The sequence below is a fragment of the Lepidochelys kempii genome, chromosome 2 (genome assembly GCF_965140285.1).
Source record: "Lepidochelys kempii isolate rLepKem1 chromosome 2, rLepKem1.hap1, whole genome shotgun sequence".
NCBI lineage: Eukaryota > Metazoa > Chordata > Testudines > Cheloniidae > Lepidochelys > Lepidochelys kempii.
This window is the reverse complement of record NC_136381.1, coordinates 196,063,157-196,081,343: the sequence shown is the minus strand read 5'-3', so window position 1 is coordinate 196,081,343 and position 18,187 is coordinate 196,063,157. Positions and strand designations below refer to the sequence as shown.

Here is an 18,187-nt window from a genome sequence, read left to right as displayed (position 1 = left end):
AGCTTTAAGGTTACTTTGCACCACTCTAATGGCACAAAGTCCCCTTAGCAAGGCTGAGTATATGGTCCCAGTGCTGTTAGCTTAGCATCTTTCACAAGCACTAAACTTAAATAACCTTAGAAAATCATGTATAATTCTGAGTTCTATTGCTGATTATGCAGTGTAATAAATCAGTGACCTGCACAAGGAATTTCTAACATACATCCTCACTTAATTATTCACAGACTTGCAGATCATCAAAAAAGTAGATGACTGATCTTTGTCTAAATGAAATAATTTACTGTGTTTAAGTATGGTATGAAAAGATATTGTAAATTAATTTTTTTTAATGTTCGTTTTAGTGAAATAATGAAGATATTCAGGAAGTGCCAGCAGTTAAGAAGGAAATCGTATACATCCCCACACTGAATTATGATGACATGATGCAACAAGCCTCTTAAATCTTCAGCTATCTAGGTCTTAAGCCTCTTGGCAAGGATTGCACTCCTTACTACCCTCTTTTCTTCCACCTTTTCACTAATTAGTTTAGTATTAATTATTAGATTAATTATTGTAAATTATTTAAATCAACAATGAATCATGGAACTAAATTATACTATGTTAAAGACATTAACCCCCAGGTGTTCGAATCTTTCAGCTATATTCTTTTCTGCTTCTCTCTCTCATTGAGTGTCTTTGTTGCACTTTGTGTCCCACATTTGCCTCCCCCCCCGCATTGTTGGGGATGGAGAAATAAAATAACCACATAGCTGCTCCCTGGATTATTGGGAAGGCGAAGGAAAACACTCTTCCCTTCCTTTGTACAGAAACTCCCTTTCTTTCCTTCAAATCCTTTCTTACAACCCACTTTCTACTGGGATGCACAGTCCCGTTCCAACCTTATAAAAGCTAACTTAACAAAGCTAACAGAATGGGATATGTTGCGGTATTTACACCACAGCCCTGATAGGTGGTGCGTGGAGCTGCACTGCTCCACGGGAAGCACTGGGGAGACTCAGGAAGGCATTCTCTGTGTGCCTTAAGGTGCTCACTCTATTCCATCTCTACCCCTTCCCTCCTCCCTAGTGCACCAGCCCTTCTACACAAGTGGGCACAGAGAAAGGTGGGGGGCCATCACCTCCCCTCTTCTATGCTCCTCCCTGCCCCGTTTTCAGAGTCTTGCTCACGGAGGGCACAGGCACTGTTACAGTGATAGGCCATTGACAGTTGTGTATGGAGGGGAGAGGAAGCATCTTGCGTTAAGGGGTCCTCATGATCTGACCCAACATGAGCGGCGTCTTGCGATACGGAATATGGAAACCTCTCTTTCCCCCCCCCCCCCGCTTGGGGCCATAGAGCACCTAATGTACTTTATAAGCTTCTTGGTGCAGGGACCATGGGCCAGATCCTCAGCTGATGTAAAACAGCATAGCTCTGTTGCAGTCAATGGAGCTCTGCTGACTTTTACCAGCTGAGTACCTGACCCATTTTTGCTTATGGGGCTTGTAAAAATGTTAGGTAATACTTTTTCTTTTCTTTTTTTTTTCTTCCTTTTTTTATTTTTTTTTAAAGAATAATATATTTGGAGGAGAGAAGATCTCATCCCAAAAGACAGAAGTATCCTGCTTTAATTCAAAGGGGGTCTTTTTGTGTTGTGAGCACCATTGGGAGAAGAGCTGGGCTCTGCAGAAAAGATTTCCTAGCTGTGTCTAGGATTTACATATCCTCATTCCACCTTGAAATTCTACTGCCTAGTTTAATGTATGTTAAAAGGAAAAGCAGAACAAGCCACCCACCAACAATCAGCTAGGCTCACTTTGTGGCAGAGTTTCTTAGTCAAGAATACACAGATATCCCAGTTTCCATTACTTTTCTAATTAATCTTAACTGTTGGCTCCTCTTTAGTTAATTTACTCTGATCAAGGAATTTAGTACATTTTCAAAATATTAGTAATTTTCCATAAGAGCGACAAAAGTTACCAAAAGTTACTTTTTTTCCATTCTAGTCCTACTTCCTTTTATGGGTTGCTTAACATCAGAAATGTATTCTTAAGCACATCTTCCCTTACAATATCCATTGATAATGCAAGACAAGTCCCAAGGACAATGTTAAGTGTATGAAATAGGTAATGAATGCTCTGTCTAGACAAGAGATACAGACAATACTGTTTCTCTTCTCTCAACTCCATCGTCTAACAGTTTTGATAGTAAACTGAATACTTGCGTAATATCTGCTTTTGTTACATTAAGAAAGAAACTTAATTAGCCTTGTCTAAATAGAGAGCATAATAAACTTAGAAATCCTACTAACATCTATTTAAGGATTAAATAACATTCTATTGATGGGTTAATGGTGGGCACATCCAGGAGCTAGTTCTCCTTCTTCCCTGGCAGAAGGGATAATCATAATAAACCAGTAAGCCATATGTGTACTACCCACCTGATGGAGCTTCTTCCAGAACTCAGGTCCTTCCTCCATTTTTCTTAAGCTTGATGGAATGTACCAAAAGCAAATGTTCGCATACTCTGGCTGAGTAAGAGAAAAAATGATTGCTTATTTCTCTCTCATGTCACGTCATATTCACGAGAGCGGGTCAAAAAGTTCTATTATATTTCTGTGAAATTTTTCAGCTAAAACATTTGAGCTTTAGAAAGTTTCATCAAAAAAACCTCACCAGATTGAAGGTGCTTTTGTTTAGTTGCCATAGTAAAAAACCGCAACTGCTGACTTTTATATTTTTTCACCCCCTTTACTCTTATACAATGCCTACACCCACCCCTGCTTTCCCCATCCCGGACGGGAAGGGGAGTCTTCAAGGTTTTACACACACACACACACACACACACCTTCCTTTTCCAGTGGAAAAAAGGAAGAGGGAAGGGAAGCAGAGAGAAGGTGGGCATTTTAGCAAAATTTCAAAATTAAAACTTAAATTTTGATTTTTCCTTAATTTTTAATTTCAAGTAAAAAAATTGAAATTTCATCAATTTCATCAAAATTTCAACAATTTTGTATTATTTCAATAATAATGCACAAAAAAAAAAATCAGAAAAATTTGGTTTCAGAAAACCATTTAAAAAACCCTTGTAATGGCAATTTTTTTGACCGCCTGGTACTCATACGGTATAATGATGGACCTGATGCCAGAATTCCATGCGTTTAATAAGAGTCCCAAACTCCTTGAGGTGATGTACAAGTCCTGCCCAGGAGACAGTCTCTCAAAATTTCTGAACGTGACTGTGGAACAAAGGAAGACTCTACTTCTCCACCCCGCTCCCAAGTATCTCTCTTAGGTTTTATGCTCAATTCAGAGCTTGCTGTGAGTCTCCCAACATCAACAATGACCATTCACAGTTGGTTAAAATTAGGACACTTCATATTTATGAGGCTTCTGCATGTAGGATTCACAAATTTTCCCAATAGGCCCCTACAGATTCAGCCCAGTCTCTTCTGGGACAAATGAAGGACACATAGTACCATCCAGAGAAACAGTTAATGCATCCCAGTTCTGTTCAAACTTCCCCAAAAAACTCCACCTCCTTAACAGTGACCTGTCATGTCTTTGCAATTCAGTGCTCTACTTGAGGGGGGGCAAAGGATGGAGAGGATTAGAACATACCTCCCCACTACTAAACCCTACTATACCCACAGTTCTCACTGATGCTGGCTGAAAAAGAAGGAACAAATATTGAAATAGGGAAGAAGATAGCTAGATCACACCATCATTTTGCCCCAGTGCAAACGCTGCTGGTAGTTCCAGACCTCCTCCAAAGCACGTGGAGACTACCTAGACCATGCCAAATTCTTTCATGAAAGGGCACTGGGAACTATTTATAGTTGCTGACTCACTTTAAACTGCATTTAATACATTATTTGATCATCAAGGAGAATATCATTATCAGCAGGACGAGATCAGCAGACTTGCCACCTGCTGCCAAAGAATGAAATTAAGTTCAGCTCTAAAAGTCTCAGATTTCTCCAATAGGAATGGATCAAGCCCTGGACATATAGTAGTTTCCTCATGAGCTGAAGCTCTAGCTGACTAATATGGGGTTTTAATCTCAATTCTGTTTCAGGGCAGAGGGTGCACGCAGTCCGTGGCTTAACTTCCCTTCATCAGATGCAGCCGTGACTCAGTTTCCCTTCATTCACTGGGTAGGTTAACCCTCTGACTATGTGAGAAAAACTCTTACCTTTTCCAGAGTCAACAGAAGTCTAAGAAAAACTGGCTCCACTTAGCCATTTTTCACATAGCTTCCAGTCCCTTCCTCAGGGCCTGAACTATCTTACCCCTTCATGCAGCGAGTGAGGGCAAAGCTTTTCTCCCACCTTCTCTAGAAGTCCCAGCCTGGGGCCTCTAAACAATAAACAATTGCCCAATCCCGCCATCAGGCTCTTTTGCCCCAGGTAGTTTCCTTCATGGGCTTCCTTGCACAAACCTAAAACCCTCACCCTTGGTGCAGGACTGACACTTCTGGGTCACTGGCAGCCTTTTCCCAAATGGGCAGCTTACTCCTCCTTAGGGTTCTTATTCTTCTGCAGGCCTCTTCCCATCCGTTCCTCCTTCCCACAGCCCCTCCTTGGCTACTTTCTGCAAGTCCCACCCATACTCCTGCACCCCGGCACTGGAGAGGCTCACCAGCAGCTATGGCTGCTCTCTCCAGGTTTTTCACTCTGTAGAGGACCCCACATCAGATTGGACCTCTTCCCTGAGCTCTTTTACATCTCTGCCTTCCCTTTCCCAGCACACATTGCTGCCAAGTTGTTTACAATTCCTACCAGTTCTTCTGGACTACAAGTTCCAGAACACCTTGCCACTCAAACAGGCTTGAGACAAGCCAAAAAACCTTATTACCCAGGATAATCCTCCCCCACCCGCACCTTTGTGCTCTTTCCAAATTAGCAGAAGTTTACTGGGAAAAATTTGTTTAGAATTTCTTTCCACTTCCACTCCAACCATGATAGTTAATGGATAATCAGCAAAAAAGCAGCACAAATATAAACCCACATTTCAATTTTAAACAATTCACTTGTTTTTGTTTTTTTGTTTTTTTTTAGTTCTCTTTCCACCCCGTTGCTCTGCATGGGTCTGCTGCTCCCTTCCTCCTCCTGTCCCTTTTTTCTCCCCCTATGCCTCTGCCATCCTGTTATTCTCCATCTTCCTGCCTACTCTGCTCCTTCTCCCATTGCTGCCTTTCACTTACACACACACACACACACACACACACACATCCTCTAAATAGACTCCCCTCGTCGATGTCCCCAGGTGCTTCCTCTAAATAGACTCCCCTCGTCGATGTCCCCAGGTGCTGATCTCATTGGCCAAAGAGCTGAGCAGGGGCAGGAGCCGAGATCCCTGCTACTCAGCACATTCTCTGCAAACAGGATCTTCATCAATTTACTTTGCCATGGAGTAAATTGGAAGGGAAAAAGAAGTTATCAGTAGAGCTGGTTGAAAAGATCCAGTTGTTCTGCCCTGGAAATTTGGGAGTGCAGGGGAAACGGTGCACAGGGTGGGGGGTTAAATGAAGAAGAGTCCACTTTCAGGACAAAAGTTTTAACTGAAAAATTCCAACCAGCTCTAGTTCTTAGCCATAGCTCTAGGATGGGTGGTCCTTTTGCAACCCTACCAACTGCCATACAAGGGGATTACTCAAGCCATACGTCCCAATACCTACACAACCCCAGAAGCAAGGGAAATGGACAGACTATGTGAAATATGGACAATATGATGTGGTTTAACACTTCTGTGCATCAGCAATTTACAAAGTTTATTTAAATATGCACCCAAAATACAGACGGACATTTGACAAAAACACAAACTCAGTTCTATAGTCACGTACCTCCAACAGAAGCTGGAATCCTTCTCTTTTCTTAATTTCATCTACTAGATATCTGTAAGTAAACACACAATGTTACAAGATGTAACAGAAATACAGGATATGCAGGTAGCAAAAAATTGTCTTGAACAAGTTTAGATTTCTTAATAGCAGAGCTTAAAAATAGTCTCTATCTGCTGTAAAAATACAACAGCTAATGGGATAACCAGCTCCCGAAAATAAGTAAAGACTGGAGCCAAGTGGTGAGTGATGGTGTAGACCAAATGCTGCCCACTTTCAGGGGGAGCAGAAGTAGGGCCTACCTGTATTAGAATTGTGAGCTGCACTGTACACTGCACTGTAGCAACTTTTTCCAACATTGAGGGCTTGTTTACACTTAAAATGCTACAGCAATGTAGCTACACTGATGCAGCTGCGCCGCTGTAGCACTTAGTGGAGACACGATCTACATCGACAGTGTAGGTACTCCACCACCCCGAGAGGCAGTAGCTTTGTCAACGGCAGAAGCTCTCCCATTGACATAGTGCTGTCTACCCTGGGAGTTAGGTCACTATAACTGCGTCGCTCAGGAGTATGGATTTTCCACACCCCAGAACAACATAGTTATACTAACGCAAGTTGCTAGTATAGACCACGCCTGAGTTGTTCTCCATTAATAACTCACTTTCTGTTCCACAGCTGAAAGCTCTGTGCTGTCAGAAGTAGGCAGTGAAGTGAAATGAGATGACATTTCTCTCAGTCCTGCCACTGCCCCCAGTTCTCTTACTCTCTCCTATTCTTCAGCAGCATGGCCCCAGTGCACGGGGCCTCTCTCTCTCTCTCAGCAACCCCCCGGTATCCTCACAATTCCCCTTTTACACAACAATATATATCACTGATGCACAATAATCCCTGGGAATTCTCCAACAGTGCACTAAAAGAAAAATTTCCTCTTTCACTAGCAGCAGAAACACACTAATGTAATAAGCGAAAATTGATCTGAACCAAAATCCTGGATCCAAAAACCCTCAAATTACAGAAATATTTGGATCTTGACCCAAACATACAGCAGGCACAAATCTTCACAGAATTCTAAATCAAAAAGGGTGGATTTCACCCCATCTGATTGTCAGAAGACTTTGGGTGTGGATCCAAAGTTTGCAGCTCAGTTCCATCTCTAGTCATAAAGGTAGTAATTAGAGCTGTGTGTGGAAGATGCAGGTTCCATTTTGTAAAGGATTTCAAAGTTTGGCTTTGTTCCAAATCATAATGAAAACTGAAAATTTTATAATTCTCCACAAAGGAAAACTCAAAAAAAAAAAAACTGTTTTGGGTCAATGAAAACATTTCATTTTGATGGAATCGAAACTTTGCAACATTGGCTATTTTGTATTATAACATTTTTAAAAAATTAAAACAAGGTAATTTCAAAACAAAAAATCTAAAGATTTTGTTCCAAAAATGTTGAAATGGGACATCTCACTATTGTCGGAACTTTTTTCCACATTTTTCTTCTGAAACGAAACAGTGGTAAAATCAACCTGATTTTGCGACATGTTTGAAGTTCAACAGAACTGCATATTCCAATGCAATATGGTTCCATCAAAGTTTTTCCGACTGGCTCTAGAAGTAATGCACCAAGAGTAGAGATAGTCAAACTATTCATTGTGAACAATTTGTCCACATTTTGCCTTTTTTTTTTCCTGTTTGTGAATTGTTCAGAGTTTCATTTGTTATTCATAATTGTTCAAACTATTGAGGCTGAAATTTTTTTGCTCTTTGAAATGAGCTCTTTGAAAGTTGTTCACTGCCTGTATTTGTTATTCACTTTTACTGCTGTGCAAGTAGTCACCTTAGCCACATGGTATTGTTTCTGTGCCCTAACTCGATCAGTATAACTGTAATAAGGAGTGGAAGTGTGTGATCAAGTCACCCAGTATTTGATTTTCTGAAGTTAGGAGGAGCAACCCTGCAGGATTAGGAAATGGTTAGGACATTTAAAACCTTTTTTTCCCCCTAGACCACTTGAGTCAGGTCTTGCCTAAGACATCACTTCTAGAAAATTTTAACTATTGAATTATTACAGGCTGGGATCAGATTTTAAATTACAACTGACAGCCCGACCCCCGCACCTCACCGCCCGCTGCTGACAGCTGGAACCCCGCACCTGGGGCTGAAGCATGTAACTTAGCTTCCCAGGGCCTGCTGTGGCATGAGGTCCCAAGCAATTGCCTTGCTTGCCACCCCCTAATATTGGCTCTATACTTGCAACCCCCTAAACCCGTCCTGTGACCACTAGCTTGATAAACATTGGTCTACAAAGTCTGTTTAATGTTACACAAGTTACCATCTCTATTTAGCTTATGTACACATATCACAAAGAGTACAATTTAAAAAAAATGCAGAAATGATAATCACAAAGCATTAAAAACAGACTCCCCCTTCCTTATTTACAGCATACACAAACATTAATTCTAGAAAAGAGTACCAGTTTTTTAAAATGCAGAAATGATCATTTTAAGTTGCAACAACAGCAATACTAATGGTAACCACAACACATAATATGCAGAAAGTACAGTACATACCACAATGGTAGGTACAGCAGCACTCACATTTATAATAGCTAGAAAAAAATCTGACAGTTTGTGTTGTTTTAGATGAGAGGTTCTCTTCTTCATTGTGTGGTCATGGAGTTGCTTCATCATCAGCAGTTCAGAGGGGTCGGTATCAGGCTGTTGCTCTACGTACTGAAGGAAGAGGTTTCCTGCTATTGCAGCATCACAGTGAGAATTTTTTTCCATCAATCCTTCCTCAGCAGGCTCTTCAGATACACAGTCGCTGTCAGCATGTAGTACAGTCTGTATGATTTTGGCATCATCCAATAAGGGATGGCCAAGGTAGTTAGTATCATTTTCAAGCCAATCTGCAACATCATCTTTGTCGACTTCTGTGCAGCCAGGAAGTCTGTGGAGAAGATCCACAAATGCACTGGTCTCTTCTTCAGCTGCCAGTGCTGTTGTTGCAGCTGCAAGGTCATTGTTCTGAATGTCAGCAATAACTTCAGGCCACAGATTTTTCTACAATTTTTGTAAGGTTGACCTGGAGATGTCTTCCCATGCTTCTGCAACCCCGTATACAGCTTCCTTGATACATTTTTTTTTTCCAGCGCTGCACCATATTTCCTTTGTTCTTAGCTGCTTCATCAGACATCAGTAGTCGATTAAGAAGATCCCGTTGATAGCGCTGTTTTAGACTTTCCAGGACGCCTTGGTCCATAGGCTGCACAAGAGAGGTTACATTTGGAGGGAGAAAAAAACCCAGAAGTTTGAGTCACCTTGGAAGGTGAGCCATCAGAGTGAGTGGTTGCATTGTCCAGCAGTAAGATAGCTTTCAATGGTGTTTGTTCAAATGAGCTCACATGCTTGGAACAAAAGTTTTAAAAAACTCGATCACAAAACAAAACACTGTCCATCCAGGTTTTTCCCTGTGATTTGTAGATGACTGGCAAAGCATCCATCTTTAAGCACACGCGGATTCATTGCTTTACCAATGATAATTAACGGGAGCTCGTATGTGCAACTAGCATTAGTACAGGCCAGGGCTGTCAAACGTTCTTTGCTCTGTTTGTAGCCAGGCACAGATTTTTCCATTCTGGCAGCAAGTCCCGTCACAGTTGTAAACTTGTTCCAGAGACAAGTTATGTTCAGTTAAGATACTTGCCTTTTTTTTTTTGGTCAGTCAGAAATAACTCCTGAATCAGTAGACAGCTTTTCCCAGGTGACTGTTAGTTGTCGGATGTCATGACGCTTTTTAAACTGACTGAACCATCCCTAACTAGCACAGAAACATGGGTCCCCTTCTAAACCTTGATGAAAGCCTTAAGCCTTCTCACATAGTGAAGGACCACTAATAGGAACGCCTCTCTCTCTTGCCGGTATAAACTACAGATAAAGGGCTTCATCTAGACCAGCATCATTCAGTTTCTTCATGGTCTTCTAGTGTGCAGAGTTGTTGAGTTATTCATGCAATATTTAAGAATTTGCTCTGCATTGTGTTTTCGATGTCCAATACTGTGTTTCTCCCAATGCTATAATTTTGGGCTATTTTTGCTAGTGACTCCTTTTTAAAATTTTATTAATAATCTCTAATTTAGCATCCAATGCCAGTACTACACGTTTTTGCTTAGTAGCGTCAATCGTTTTACAAGACTGAAAACATGGCATGCTAACACTACCATGGAGGTGATATCAATTTCCCATGATGCTGTGTGCGTGCGGGTGGTTCTGTTAATAAGAAGAGCCACATAATGGAGGCTCGGATAAACTGGGTTCTATGGTAATTATATGTTGCCATATTCACACAAAGTAATTACATGTGACATTTGCACGCACAGCCCCAGCTGCAAAGGTTGCAGCCAAATCCTTGTCAGGCCTATTTAATTGCTTCTGAGGCTAAGTCTACACTATCAATTATGTTGGCATAACGTATGTCCCTCAGGGGTGTGAATAAGCCATCCTCCCCCCGAGCGACATAAGCTACACCGACTTAGGCACCGGCATTGACAGCACTATGATGCGGGAGAGCTGCTTCCGCCGACACAGATGTGGCCACTCATTGGGGGTGGATTAATGCAGCTGACGGGAGAGAGTGCTTCCATCAGCTTAGAACAGCTACACGAGAGAGCTTACAGCGGCACTACTGCATCGGTGTAAGCTCTCTAGCGCAGCCATAGCCTGAGTAAAGGCACTAGGTAAGGGGTTTTGTGCGGCCCCTGCTGTGAATGGAGTGGTTGCATACTTCTATCTGTCTTCTTTAACTACAGTGGCTCCAGGACACTGGCCTGGAGTTTGGAGAACATTGTTCCCATGTCACTGTATTGTTGTTAATCGCTGTGTCCCATTCCACACACAGCAATATTCCATACATCTAGCTACCTGCATTTATTGAATGTACTTTATCTCCGGTTTGTTCGGTCAGCAACTGCAAATTCGTAATGCCAGCATGAGTCTGTGTGTGCAGTCAGCATGATCAGACCCCATAAAAGTCCTTTTGCCAGGATTCTGGCCAGGGTCTGGGAATATTTCAATAAATCTGCCCGTTTGTTGCGATACTTAGGCATTTTTCTGCTTGTAACTGCTTTTACTGGTTATCGCCACATACAGTGAGCACAAATAGAGGGAGGAGGAAGAAATCTGTCAGAACACCAACTTTGGGCCCTGTGTACCTGCCAGAGGAAAGTCCCAATATGGGCACCACCAGCACAGTTTCATTGTCACAGTCTGGCACTTCAGCTGAGATCCTGCAGAGATTGTTTATCCAGGGGCTCAATAAAGAATACCTTAGAGAGCATACATTTTTCAAAGCAGAGCATGGGGAGTTGCCGTGTTGTTTGTGGTTAACCAGACTTGTGCATGTGACTCATTACCCTTAGTGTATATCCATATAACCCGATTGCCATGACAAAGTGCTGATGTCAGCTCTGAATGCTGTATCTAACTGCATGCTGCTGAGATCCTTCCACCCGTCTTATCAAAATGAAGCCAGCACTGAATCTCTCTTTCAAAGTCCATTTAGATCAGCAGTTATGTTCGCATTATAGTTTGCCACCTGGTCACCATGATCAACCACAGTACTGTTCAGGTTGACAAACCGAAGCATAGAATAAAGAAAGATGCTTTATCATTATTGCACCAAGGATTAGACTGATTTTATTATGGGCTCGTTAGCAAACTGGGCAAAGACCCACCATGCCTCTGGAGGAGATATTTTTGTGGACTTAAGTGAAACAAGTTTGGTGACCGTGACTACTGGCTAGATGACATTTGTCTATATCATAAAACTACAGCACCGAGCACAACAAACAATCTGCTCAGAAGAGGTCCTAGACTGAAATAGCCAGTATTCCCTCATTCATTTAAAACAAAACTTTACACGAAAACACAACACCAGTCCTCGTTTTTGGATGACCTAAAATGAGATCACCTTGTTTTTGAAAGAGGTTAGCAATTTTAAAATAGTGTTAGCAAGACGGTTTGCACTGTAGAATAGCTCTCCCCCCATGGCTAGCATTTTGTCTTTTTTTTTTTTTTTAAATCACCCACTGAAACAAGGTTAAAAGTGGTGTGTCGCTGACATCTGATGTTTCTCTGACCACTGTTCACAGCCAAAAAATGGAGCCACTAGAAAATCCATCACTCTCGATTTCTAATGTCTGGTCCATTTGGCACCAGTGGTGTACATCTTTCCATCATTGACAGTGGAACTGTATTTTTATTATCCCTGGACTGTGGAATCACAGAAGGGGCGGAGTCCTAGTACAACAACTTCATAACAGAGCAGAAAAAACAAGAAGTATTTGAAATTAACACTGCAGAAAATGAGGGGGATCCAGTAGTGAATGAAGCTAGGTTTCAGGAGGAGGGGTCCCTTTAGAAAAGGAATCAGACAGAAGTGATACGAACTGTGGAGATGATGGTCTAACACAACATCCAGATGTGATCGCAATCTTGTGACATATTCTAAAATGCAGCTTATTCCACAAAGCAATAAGGGAATCTAATTATTTGCCACCAGGACTAAATGTAAAGAAAATAATCTCCGAAGTGATCAGCTGAGCACTCTGTCATAAGTACTTTAAAAATAAGTCCTTTCAAGTAAATAGCTTAGGAGCACTCGGATTTGATCTAAATGAATGCTATGAAAACACGATTCACCTCTTTTTAAAAAAAAAAAAAAAAAAAAGGAAGAAATCAATGCAACGGCCAATGGGCAGAGTTTGATGCAAAGGAAGCACAGAATTGCAATCAGATTAAAACCTTTGCAACTCTGCCTGGCAGTGGAAAAATTCTCACCTTCAGATTGTAAGGTCAATGGACTAGCTCCAGGTCATATTCAGGAACGCTAAAATATCATCTCTACAGCATCAAAGTAAACCCTACTGTAACATAGCAAGAAAAAGGCTGCACAGTTAGTCGTGGAGTTATGAAATCTGTTTTAGTGCCCAGGGAAACAGATGTCTCAGCTCCCAAGTGCCCGTGCCCATGCAAAATCAAGATAGCAAAGCAGCTACTGTACAGAATATCACTGGTAGCTGTTATCTGATTAAGGCAATTTCATTAAAAACAAAACAAAAAACCCCACACTGTCACTTAGAAACACCACCAGCTAAATCCTAACTATCAAAGAAGGTATTGATCCCACCATTAATCTGTACATTCTCAGTCAGATGACCTGTGCCGGTGACCTTGATGTGGCTGAATCCTTCTACTGATAGCAGAAGGAACTGACGCGCTCTGTATACATATATTAACAGAGGGCCCTGAAGTGCACACAAGACTGCAATTTACTCAGAAGACTCTAGGGACATTTAAGCAGCAGAATCACGACAGTAGATTTAGTTTTCAATGACTTCCATCTAGCGCCACCTTTTTTCTGTATAATACACATATTTTTAGGCAATTAATGTTTTAGCTTTGTCTTTATATGGAAGTGTGGAAGAGGAACTGTCCCTTTAACTTGCACCATTGTAAACGCTAGGGTATTACTCTCTCTGACATGGTATTTGGCATCAAATTAAAAATAAAATATTAACATAGGTCTGATAAGTATTATTATTTATATTTATTATTTGTATTTTGAAGCCAAGGAGCCCCCGTCATGGATCAGGACCCTGTGCTAGGACCCTGTGCTGTACAAAAAGAACAAGAAAAAAAAAAAGGACATTATTTTAAAAGATCAGTGTCCATGCAAAATAACCCATATAAATAATTCTCTTCCTAGAGCCTCTGGCAACACCATCTTGGAAGTGCTCATTGAGGGAGAATTTTACACAGTGCACAATGAGCTTATGGAACTTACTGATACAAGACAGAGGTCAAGAACTTAGCATGGTTCAAAAATAAAAAAGGATTGAAAATTTATAAGGATAACAAGAACATACAAAGATACACTAGTAGAGAGGTTTTGCAGGGATGCTTTAGGGAAGAAGCCAACCTCTAATTAATGGGGCTTAGAAAGAAAAATTCCCTGTGGACCAGGTATTCTATAAGATCCTGCTGTACGGTTTCTTGCATGTTCTTCTGAGGCACAAGATACAGGCCACCAATGGAGTATGGACTTGATGAAGCACTTGTGAGATCCACTATGGTAATCCCAACCTTAATTTTTAAATCCAGGTTCTGCACCTGACTTTCAAGAACATTATAGCTCATGCTCAAACATATTTTAAAAACAAAGCATTAATTTCAAATGCCTCTTGGAAGCACTTGCAAATGCTAGAGTGGTGGGATTTCTTGGCTGCTGCAAGGAGCGAAGCCACAGATGCTAACACACTTTAAAAACGATGGCACTCTACATATTAAAACCTTGTCTGCACCAGGGAGTTGTAGGGGAAGGGGAGGAAAACCCACTCTCCCTACAGATGCCACCCCCAATTTGGTGGCATAAAAGAGCCATAAAGGGGCTGCAGTGGCCCCAGGGAATTTCCCCAGCATACACTGTCTATGGCATGGAGCATGAAAGAAGGCAGGAGGAGAATGGTAAATTCACCTCCAGCTGGATACAGCACAGAATCTGGCCCAATGTGTTTTGGTATTAATGAAAAACAGCAGCGCTTATTCTAAATTAGATATCTGAAATAAAAAGGGTGTTCTTCACTGGACCACATCAGTTTCCAGATCACCACCATTAGGCCTAATACAGATTGATGGTTTCCCTTTAATTTGGGCCCTGAACTTTATTTTATCCCTAATTTATCAATTATTAGAAGATTTTAAAGTTACAAAGGTTTAAGTGGTTTCAGGATAGACCAGAGGCGGGTAAACTACAGCCCGCGGCCACATCCGGCCTGCGGGACCGTCTTGCCCGGCCCCTGAGCTCCTGGCCCGGGAGGCTGTCCTCCCTCCTCCACAGCCATGCCATTGCACGGTGCAATGCTCTGGGCAGCGGGGCTGCAGAGCCTGGCCTGACCCGGTGCTCTGTGCTGCAGGGCACAGCTGCCTCTCTTGGTGCAGCTGCACTGCCAGTCACCGGTGCTCCAGGCAGCACAGTAAGGAGGCAGGGTGTAGTGGGGGATTGGATAGAGGGCAGGGGAGTTCCAGGGGCGGTCAGGGGCATGGATAGGGGTCGTGGCGGTCAGAGGGCGGGGAACAGGGGTTGAATGGGGGCAGGGGTCCTGGGGAGGCAGTCAGGAAGGAGAGGAGGGGTTGGATGGGGCGGCGGGGGGCGGTCAGGGGACAGGGGGGTTGCATGGGGTGGTGGGGGGCAGTTAGGGGCACAGGGCAGTTAGGGTCGGGGGGGGGTGGATGGGGCAGGAGTCCTGGGGGGGGCTGTCAAGGGGCAAGAAGCAGGGAGGTCAGATGGGGGCAGGGGCCGGGCCATGCCTGGCTGTTTGGGGAGGCACAGCCTCCCCAAACCAGCCCTCCATACAATTTCAGAAACGCAATGTGACTCTCAGGCCAAAAAGTTTGCCCACCCCTGGGATAGACAGTGCGCTGCAACATTGTTCTGGAAGCTTCAGTCAATTAAAATAAAAAAACATTCAAATTTGAGATCAGGTACCTAGCTAAGGCAAGGGCTCGGTTTACTCTTTCCTCAAGTCCTGTAGTTCCCAATGCCTTCCATGTCATCCAGAACTTAAATGCATCTGGTCGTCTGCTACACTGGATAGACTTGTCTCCTGTGTCGTAGCTGACATCATAGAACTTGTCCTGCTGGAACAGGTAGGAGGCCTTGGCAGAGTAGCATTTCTTAAGCAGGTCCTATTTTAAAATAAAATAAAAGTTTAGACTGCTGCTGTGCATTTAAAAAAAAACCCTTTGAGAGTTTCATAAGCAACATTATAAGTAGGAAATTCACTTTCAATTAAGAACGGATGTAGAATAAAAGCTTGACTACAGAATTTAATCTGGATTTGCAACTGTGTGTTTAAGTGGCAGCCATGCTGCACGTTTTCTAAGTAGATCATGAAGCCTATAAACATGAAACCTCACTGAACATCTCATATAAAGAACACAATCCATTTTTTAAATTTCAGTGTGCCTGACTAAAGGTATAGTTCATATTTCATTTCTCCATATCTGTTGCAAGTTTGATTATGAAATGGTACAAGGTGTCTGGCAACACTTTTATTAAAAGTCTCTATTTCTGTAACAGAATGTACAGGTTTTAATCTGCATTACAATACATCACAGATAACTCTCTTGAACTGGTAATAAAACAGAAGAAAATATCTCAAGACAAAATCCAAGGGATATAAAAGTGATACGAGTTACCTACCAACATACGTAGAATAAAATCTGTTAGGAGGATGAGAGAATAATAAAAGGGAACTACATTCCTCACTTCAAGTCACTATGTCTTCCTCCTTCTTTCCTTGTTCCTTCAATTCCCCTTCAAACTTTGTGCTATGGACTTGATTGAGGGGCACAAAAAGGGAGAGCACTCAAGGTGGCGTGTGTGGGGACTGGACACTATCAATACCACTAGCTTCCCAGAAGGGCCAGCAAATCACCACCCTGTCTCACCTCCATACTCGCCAGCAAAACTGACCTTGTAGGGAGGAAGCTCATGCTATCACCTTGGAAAAAGTGGTACCGTAGCTGCTCTCCCCTTGCTCTCCTCGGAATGGTAATGCTCCTCCTCCATACCCACAAGTTGGAGCAGTGGCTGGAAAACCACAATTGGGCCCTACATTTGTAAGATTTAAGAAAGCATCCTCTGTCCTTTTAGGAGATTGGAAGTCATGGTGACAAAGGCAAGCAGATGGAATCTTCAAATCAAACAAAAGGTCAGACACTGAGCCTTTTCCAATCCCTAAAGTTTCTTATAGTCTTATGTTCTTCTGAGTGGCCACACACCAGCTACAGTAATCTACCTGTACAGCCATTGCATCACATTAAGTCAGTTTTAAGAAGAAAGCTTGCTCTCATGGGTGGACATCTAAGTCAACTAGCAGAACAGATAGTGCTACAGTTTGAAAAAGAAGTAGTGGTGTTAAAAAAAAAAAAAAGTGAGTTATTTGGTTTGGCTCCTATGGACTATGCCTCACAATTCTTTATAGTATTTCAGTTGTGAGGGTGAGGCAGGTATGGACACGGCGTTATCAAAATATAACATAGCTGCATTGCAGAGGGTGTAAGGAATCAGAACCTGCAGCACAGCCAGTCTCCAGGCAATCTGAGGAGCGGATCTGGCCTGTGGTAGGCTGCCTCATTGGCAATAAGAGTCAACAGACTAGTTCTTAAACCCAGCAGCAGCAGTTTGGTGGCTGCTCAAAGCATTCGCCCATGACTGTGATAGCTTCTGGCTTGGAAACAGCCCTGCCCCTGTTTTTCCTCATTCCATGTAACCTGGTTCTGGCCCATGGCTCCAATTACTGATGTCTGGCTCCTACTGTAGCCACCAGGGCTCACTCTTACTCTAACCACCAGTCAAAATCACCCACATCCCTGTCTCTGACAGAGAGCATCAAAGGATATTAGTTCCCCTCATGTCATTCTTTCCTATGGAAAATAATGATGTCTATCACAAAAAGACCTAACATGGTGTGTAATGTTACTGCAAGCCATGGAAGGTCACTCGTGGAATAGACGTGAAGAACACCAGTTATGGAAAAGGTAACTGTCTTACCTCAATTGATGTGCGTGCTCGCCCGCCACATGCACCAGTGCCGGAAATTTTTCCCCTAGCAGTACCCATAGTGGGGAGCGCCCCCCAGAACCCCCTGGAGAGGCGCCTGCCTGGCACGGTATAAGGGGAGCTGCATGCTCCTCCCCCCCCCCCCCCCCCAGTTCCTTCTTGCCAGACAACTCTGACAGAGGGGAAGGAGGGTGGGATGTGGAACAGACATGAGCAACACATCTCAAAGAACACCAGTTACGGAAAAGGTAACTGTCTTTTCTTCAAGTGATTGCTCATGTGTATTCCACAATAGGCGATTCCAAGCTACATCTGTTGGAGGTGCGTAGAAGTTCACAAGTTCCCAGGTCGGAGGACAGCCCTGCTGGACCCGGCGTCATCCCTGGTTTGGGGGACAATCACATAGTGCGAGGTGAACGGGTGAACCGAAGACCACATGGCGGCCCTACAAATGTCCTGGATGGGGACATAGGCCGCGAAGGCAGACAACGAGGCCTGCGCCCGAGTTGAGTGTGCCCTCACAATGGGTGGCAGGGGGACACCCGCCAGCTCATAACAGGAACGGATGCACGAAGTGATCCAACTGGCACGCTCTGCCAAGGCGACAAACAGTTACGAGGACTTTCTGAATGGCTTGGTCTGCTCGAGGTAGAAAGCCAGAGCCCGCCGCACATCGAGCATGTGGAGACGGCGCTCCTCACTGGACGCATGAGGCTTGGGGCAGAGGACTGGTAGAAAAATATCAGAGACA

General features: G+C 43.0%; 1 protein-coding gene across 1 annotated transcript in view; it reads right to left on the bottom strand.

Moving 5' to 3' along the window:
* Positions 1-18,187, bottom strand: part of GADL1 (glutamate decarboxylase like 1) — a 108,995-nt gene that overhangs the window by 40,944 nt on the left and 49,864 nt on the right. Inside the window, exons 12-14 of the mRNA XM_073333370.1 lie at positions 15,358-15,557; positions 5,824-5,875; positions 2,420-2,509 (exon numbers count right to left, since the gene is read on the bottom strand). Coding sequence (XP_073189471.1) covers positions 2,420-2,509; positions 5,824-5,875; positions 15,358-15,557 — 342 coding nt within the window. The remainder of the gene's footprint in view (positions 1-2,419; positions 2,510-5,823; positions 5,876-15,357; positions 15,558-18,187) is intronic.